Source organism: Symphalangus syndactylus, chromosome 22, assembly GCF_028878055.3.
Source record: "Symphalangus syndactylus isolate Jambi chromosome 22, NHGRI_mSymSyn1-v2.1_pri, whole genome shotgun sequence".
Taxonomy (NCBI): Eukaryota; Metazoa; Chordata; class Mammalia; order Primates; family Hylobatidae; genus Symphalangus; species Symphalangus syndactylus.
The window spans coordinates 16,961,381-16,968,840 of NC_072444.2; the positions used below are offsets into that span (position 1 = coordinate 16,961,381).

Below are 7,460 nucleotides of genomic sequence, written 5' to 3' on the forward strand. Positions count from 1 at the left end.
AAACCAATGTGTGAAATCCAGTCCCTGCTATGAAGGGAGTTTTGGAATCTGGAAAGAACCAAGTTATGAGGCAACCAGATTTGCTGTGCAGTGGCGTTATAGTGAGATTCCAGCTGCCCTATATTTCCCCTGATTAAATAATCAAGTTAATCCTGAAGTGATTAGCTCTGTGTAACTGATACTTCACTTTCTGATTCCAAACCACTGGCCTCAAGTTGGCTGGAAGTGGGATTCTTTGAAGCCGTGAACTCTTTAGGTTTCATCTTTGGGTGACCTTAAAACCTTTGCCAATCAGTTCCTAAATGAGGATGAAATAGCCCCTTCCTGGAAAAAGAGTTGGGACTCTTAATATTTTAGATTCGATTTTCTATTTCCTTCCTCTCTTTCTCCCTCCTTTCCTTCCTTTTCTTTCTCCTTGGCCTTCCTTCCTGCCCTTCATTTCTTTCTTCTTTTTTTTTGCTTTTTTTTTTTGAGACATGGTCTTACTCTGTTGCCCAGGCTGGAGTGCAGTGGCACAAACATAGCTCACTGCAGCCTCAAGCTCCCAGGCCCATGCCAGTCTCCTGCCTCAGCCTCCTAAGTAGCTAGGACTACAGGTGCACACCACCACGTCCAGCTAATTTTTTATTTTTTATAGCGATGGGGTCTTGCATGTTGCCCATGCTAGTTTTGCACTGCTGGCCTCAAGCAGCCGTCCCGCTTTGGACTCCCAACGTGCTGAGATTACAGGTGTGAGCTACCATGCTCGTCCTAGATCTATTTTCTTGATCAGATGACAAAACTTCCACAGTGGGGCTTGTGTCCTATCCTGTGTATCTCTTATAGTGAGGAGAATGCATATTTATTGCGTGCCTCCTATGTGCCAGCCCCTGGGCTGGATTCTTTCACACCTTAAAGTTCATTTAACCCACATAAAAATCCTGTGAAATTGCATTTTCCCTGTCCTTTACGGTTTTGGAATCTGAGACTCAGATAAATGAAGTTGCCCCAAGTCACAGTGGATGCATTGGAGCTTAATTAAACTCCAGGTCTTTCTGATCATATTCTCCCTCTTCCCCCTTTAAAATTCGAATTGGCCATCCTGTGGTGGATACTTTACTAGCTGTCTCACTTTGGGCAAATCACTTCACCTCTCTGAACCTGTTTCCTTATCTGTAATTGGTGATGATAATGTCTACTGTAAAGGGATGGTGTGGGCATTAAGTGGTTTATGCATTTAAAGTGCCTAGCATATTGCCTGGTACATAGTATATTTAAATGCTTATTTATTCATTAATTTATTCATCAAATAATGTATTAAATGCTTGCTGTGTGTTAGGCACAGTTCTCAGCACTAGGGGGATAGCAGTGAATGGGACAAACAATGTCCAAGCCCTCCTAGGGTTTAACATTCTAGTGGAAGGAGACAGATAATGAGTAAATTGTTAGTTGTTGTTGCTGTCATTTTGGTATCTTCACAGTATAAGTGGCTAAGAAATTTTGATTGGCCTTGCTCCTGTCACTTACTGTGTAGTAGTAGCTTAAACTCAGAGTGACCTTCATATACATCTTGTATCTCATCACCTCTTTAGAGGTTACTGAATCTGGCATCCTTAAGAGTTGTTTTTGGGAATACCCTGAAGGCAGAGATGGTCCTTTATTCGTTCCTGAATCTCTGACACCCAGCACAGTGCCTGGCACATAGATGCTCAGGAAATGATTGTTGATTTTATTCCTTTTCTCTTATTTTTGAAACAGCAGTGACAGGATTGGTTTCCCAAGTGCAGTGGGTTGGATGCTCTGAGTTGGAAGGCAGAGGAAAACTAGGGATTGTTAGAGGAAGACTGCAGCAGAAGGAACCGTGCTCACTTAATTATAACCGTGAAAAAGGCAGAAAGTAGAACAGACTGGATGTGGTGGCTCACACCCGTAATCCCAGCACTTTGGGAGGCCGAGGCAGGAGGATCACTTGAGCCCAGGAGCTCAAGACCAGCCTGGGCAACATTGGGAGACCCTGTCTCTACAAAATAAAAAAATTAGCCAGGTGTGGTGGTGCATGCCTGTGGTCTCAGCAACTTGGGGGCCTGAGGTGGGAGGATCACTTGAATCTGGGAGGTTGAGGCTGCAGTCAGCTGTGATTGCACTACTGCACTCCAGCCTGGGTATAACAGTGAGACCCCATCTCAAAAAAAAAAAAAAAATTGTAGAATGGCATTTGGCACCAGTTAACAGTCTTCCTGTTGAAGCAAAGGCAACCCCCCTGCTTTGTTTTTTTAATAACATACAATGTAGAGCATTGGTTCGTAAAGATGTGGTAATATTAATAATAACACCTACCGGCCGGGCGCGGTGGCTCACGCTTGTAATCCCAGCACTTTGGGAGGCTGAGGTGGGCGGATCACGAGTTCAGGAGATCGAGACCACAGTGAAACCCCGTCTCTACTAAAAAATACAAAAAATTAGCCGGGCTTGGTGGTGGGCGCCTGTAGTTCCAGCTACTCGGAGAGGCTGAGACAGGAGAATGGCGTGAACCCGGGAGGCGGAGCTTGCAGTGAGCCGGGATTGCGCCACTGCACTCCAGCCTGGGTGACAGAGCGAGACTCCGTCTCAAAAAGAAAAAAAAAAAAATAATAATAACACCTACCAGTTCTCAAACCACTACTGTGTACTAGGCGATAGGTTAGATACTTTATACCTGAACGCTTTGGATCATAACTTTGTGTTGTCAAGAAGAGATTGAATAATGTTCAGTCTGTGGGATGTAAATTGACTAGTACCTTTTATATTTTCACTAAAAAGTCATAACATGAAAAGGAGTGTAGGTTTTGGTTAACTGGAACAAGAATGTATGTGGCACCCCCATTCTGCAGTGATGGAAGGGGGCAGAGGCATGGCTCCATTCCTGTTGATGTACACAGCTTTGAAATCTGATTCTCTGTAGTCACCTTCCTGTCCAATTTCCATATTCTCTTGACACGAAAAAAATAGAATCTTTTGGCCGGGCGCGGTGGCTCACGCTTGTAATCCCAGCACTTTGGGAGGCCGAGGCGGGCGGACCACGAGGTCAGAAGATCGAGACCACGGTGAAACCCCGTCTCTACTAAAAATACAAAAAAATTAGCCGGGCGTGGTGGCGGGCGCCTGTAGTCCCAGCTACTCGGAGAGGCTGAGGCAGGAGAATGGCGTGAACCCGGGAGGCGGAGCTTGCAGTGAGCCGAGGTCGCGCCACTGCACTCCAGCCTGGATGACACAGCGAGACTCCGTCTCAAAAAAAAAAAAAAAAAAAAAAAATAGAATCTTTTTCTTTTTTTTGCCTATAAGTTTGATTGAGCATGTCAGTGTTCAATGGCCAGTTTATTTATTTATTTATTTATTTATTTATTTATTTATTTTTGTATTTAGGGAGCTAAAAAAGTTCACTTGGGTGAAGATTTAAAGAATATTCTTTCAGAAGCTCCAGGCAAATGTGTGCCTTATGCTGTTATAGAAGGTATGTTTGCTTATTGGTTAATGGAAAACAACTTCTTTTTCCCAAAAGATTGATAAAGATCATCTTGGCTAATATTAAGTGCCTTTTGTGGTGTTGGGTCCATGGTCCAGAACATACTTTGGGGTCAGAAAGACGTGGGTTATTGCATTGTGATCGCTAAGATTACCAAACCTCCGTGAACCACTGTTGCCCGATCTTGAAAATAATACTTACCTTTATGGGGTTGTTATAAGAAAAATTATGTGATCCATGCAAAGTGCTTAGGAGAATGCTTCTAAAATGTGACTTATGGTGATCAGAATGTCATTGTTTTGATTCATTAGCAAAAGTCAACTGAAAACATTTAATTTTTAACATTTTTTAAATTAAAAAAAATTTTTTTTTGAGGCCGAGTGTGGTAGCTCATGCCTGTAATCCCAGCACTTTGGGAGGTTGAGGTGGGCTGATCACTTGAGCTCAGGAGTTTGAGACCAGCCTGGTCAACATGGTGAAACCCTGTCTCTACTAAAAATACAAAAATTAGCTGGATGTGGTGGCACATACCCGTAATCCCAGCTACTTGGGAGGCTGAGGCAGGAGAATTGCTTGAACCTGGAAGGCAGATGTTGCAGTGAGCCAAGATTGTACCACTGCACTCCAGCCTGGGTAACAGAGTGAGACTCCATCTCAAATACAGTCTTGGCTCTGTCACCCAGGTAGCTGTAGTATGGTGGTGTGATCATAGCTCACTGCAGCCTCAAACTCCTGAGCTCAAGTGATTCTCCTGCCTCAGCATCCCAAGTACCTGGGACTACAGGCACATGCCACCACACCCTGCTAACTTTTTAATTTTTTGTAAAGATGGAATCTCACTGTGTTAACCAGGCTGGTCTCAAACTCGTGGCCCCAAGTGATCCTTCTGCCTTGGCTTCCCAAAGTGTTGGGATTATAGGTGTGACCTACTGTGCCAGACCAGAAAACACATTTTAAATTATCTGAAAGGAGAAGGCAGAAAAATTCTTCAGAAATAATAGAAGTTGTGTCCACTTAGGAGCTGTGCGGTCTGTTAAAGAAACGCTTAACAGCCAGTTTGTGGAAAACTGCAAGGGGGTAATTCAGCAGCTGACACTTCAGGAGCACAAGATGGTGTGGAATCGAACCACCCACCTTTGGTATGTATCACTTCTCCACTGGCCAAAACCCTTGCAGTTGGTCCATTCAAATGCCGGGGTCCTGGGTGCTGTTGCCGTGACTTCAGCTTCTCCTGAGACAGGTTGAAGCCCAGTCTTTTAATGCAGGTCATATTCTTGTGTGTAGCCTGTGGGCCTCCTATGTTGGAATCACTGAGGCATCTTGTTGGAATGCAGATTTCTGAGCTCCCTTCAGTCCCTGAAGTGGTAAGTCAGTCCCTGGTGACTTATCCAACCAGAATTTCCAGGATCAGGGGACCTGGAATCTATTGTTATGCACACTGAAGTTTGAGAACCACTGAATCAGTGATTTCAGTATTTCCTAAAATGCTTTTGTGCCATCACATGAAATATCAGTTTTACAACTGGTCCTAGTGGGTTTTGTTTTAGATGTTTGTTTTACAGTGGAAAGGGAAATGATAGTCTGTGGCGGTATTTGTTGCTCACTGATATCGCCCCAGGACCTAAAAATGGAGCCTCCTTGTTAGGAGGCACCTGGAGATAGTGATCTTACTGTCTTCTTCCAGTTACTTCAGACCGTATGCTGTCCTCCGCATTTAGTTGATCTCCAGCTCTGCCTGAGTGTTTGCTGTTTGCTACCCTGTATCTTTAGTTCTCTTATTCTTCTAGGAATGATTGCTCAAAGATCATTCATCAGAGGACCAACACAGTGCCCTTTGACCTGGTGCCCCACGAGGATGGCGTGGATGTGGCCGTGCGAGTGCTGAGGCCCCTGGACTCAGTGGATCTGGGCCTAGAGACTGTGTATGAGAAGTTCCACCCCTCGATTCAGTCCTTCACCGATGTCATCGGCCACTACATCAGCGGTGAGCGGCCCAAAGGCATCCAAGAGACCGAGGAGATGCTGAAGGTGGGGGCCACCCTCACAGGGGTTGGTGAACTGGTCCTGGACAACAACTCTGTCCGCCTGCAGCCGCCCAAACAAGGCATGCAGTACTATCTAAGCAGCCAGAACTTCGACAGCCTGCTGCAGAGGCAGGAGTCGAGCGTCAGGCTCTGGAAGGTGCTGGCGCTGGTTTTTGGCTTTGCCACATGTGCCACCCTCTTCTTCATCCTCCGGAAGCAGTATCTGCAGCGGCAGGAGCGCCTGCGCCTCAAGCAGATGCAGGAGGAGTTCCAGGAGCATGAGGCCCAGCTGCTGAGTCGAGCCAAGCCTGAGGACAGGGAGAGTCTGAAGAGCGCCTGTGTCGTGTGTCTGAGCAGCTTCAAGTCCTGCGTCTTTCTGGAGTGTGGGCACGTTTGTTCCTGCACCGAGTGCTACCGCGCCTTACCAGAGCCCAAGAAGTGCCCTATCTGCAGACAGGCGATCACCCGCGTGATACCCCTGTACAACAGCTAATGGTTTGGAAGCCGCACATCTTGACATGGAGGCACCCCTGCCCCCTTTTCAGGGATTTTTCTCTCGAGGCCTTTGGAGGAGCAGTGGCGGGGGTAGCTGTCACCTCCAGGTATGATTGAGGGAGGAATTGGGTAGAAACTCCAGACCCACGCCTCCAATGGCAAGATGCTGCCTTTCCCACCTGAGAGGGGACCCCGTCCATGTGGGGCCTGATCAGAGCTTCACCCTGGGAGGATGCCGTGGCGTCTCCTCCCAGGAGCCAGATCAGTGCGAGTGTGACTGAAAACGCCTCATCGCTTAAGCACCAAAGCCAGTGATCAGAAGCTCTTCTGTTCCTGTGTCTTCTGTTTTTTTTCTGGTGAATTGTTGCTTGCTGTGGACTTGGTGGAGGACTCAGGGGAGGAAAGGCTGGGCCCCGAGTACAACGGATGCCTTGGGTGCTGCCTCCGAAGAGACTCTGCCGCAGCTTTTCTTCTTTTTCCTCATGCCCTGGGAAACAGTCTTTCTTCAGAATTGTCAGGCTGGGCAGGTCAACTTGTGTTCCTTTCCCCTCACCTGTTTGCCTCCTAAACGCCTGCACGTGTGTGTAGAGGACAAAAGCAAGTGAAGTCAGCACATCTGCTTCTGCCCAAATGGTTGGGGCCCCAGGCAATAGATTGAAGAGAGATCACGTGAAGGGCAGTTGGTCAGGCAGCCCTCCTGGTTTCGCCACTGGCCCTGATTTGAACTCCTGCCACTTGAGAGAGCTCAGGGGTGGTCCCTGGTTTTCCCTCCTGGAGAATGAGGCACAGAGGCCTCGCCTTCTGAAGGACGCAGTGTGGACGCCGCTGGCCTAGTGTCCTGGCCTCACAGCTTCCTTGCAAGGCTGTCACAAGGAAAAGCAGCCGGCTGGCACCCTGAGCATATGCCCTCTCGGGGCTCCCTCATCCAGCCCATCGCAGCGTTGACATCTTGGTGTACTCATGTTGCTTCTCCTTGTGTTACCCCCTCCCTGTATTACCATTTGCCCCTCACCTGCCCTTGGTGAGCCTTTTAGTGCAAGACAAATGGGGCTGTTTTCCCCCACCTCTGAGTAGTTGGAGGTCACATACACAGCTCTTTTTTATTGCCCTTTTCTGCCTTTGAATGTTCATCTCTCGTCCTCCTTTGTGCAGGCGAGGAAGGGGTGCCCTCAGGGGCCGACACTAGTACGATGCAATGTCCAGTGTGAACAGCACAAATTAAACATGTTGCAACCAAGTGCTAGCCTGTTGCTTTGTTAACAAGAGTTAAATGGCTAAGCCTAAGTGTCCCCAGGATGGGATTGAATCCCCGCCACAATGGAGTGAAAGGTGGGGGAGTTTGAGGCCTCTGTGTCCTTTTCCTCGGCTATAATGGTTTGGAGCTCCCCCAGATGGTGTGATGCAGAGGCCGGGATGCCTGCCCCCTGGGGAGGAATCTGGACAGCCCACCAGTGGGTCAT

The 7,460-nt window shown here is 47.6% G+C and overlaps 1 protein-coding gene across 1 annotated transcript in view; it reads left to right on the plus strand.

Annotated features, from left to right (window-relative positions):
- MUL1 (mitochondrial E3 ubiquitin protein ligase 1) overlaps nucleotides 1-7,237 on the plus strand; it is a 9,423-nt gene extending 2,186 nt beyond the window's left edge. Inside the window, exons 2-4 of the mRNA XM_055261771.2 lie at nucleotides 3,382-3,469; nucleotides 4,500-4,620; nucleotides 5,269-7,237. Of these exons, the coding sequence (XP_055117746.1) occupies nucleotides 3,382-3,469; nucleotides 4,500-4,620; nucleotides 5,269-5,998 (939 nt within the window). The 3' untranslated portion in view covers nucleotides 5,999-7,237. The remainder of the gene's footprint in view (nucleotides 1-3,381; nucleotides 3,470-4,499; nucleotides 4,621-5,268) is intronic.
- Nucleotides 7,238-7,460: the final 223 nt, after the last annotated feature.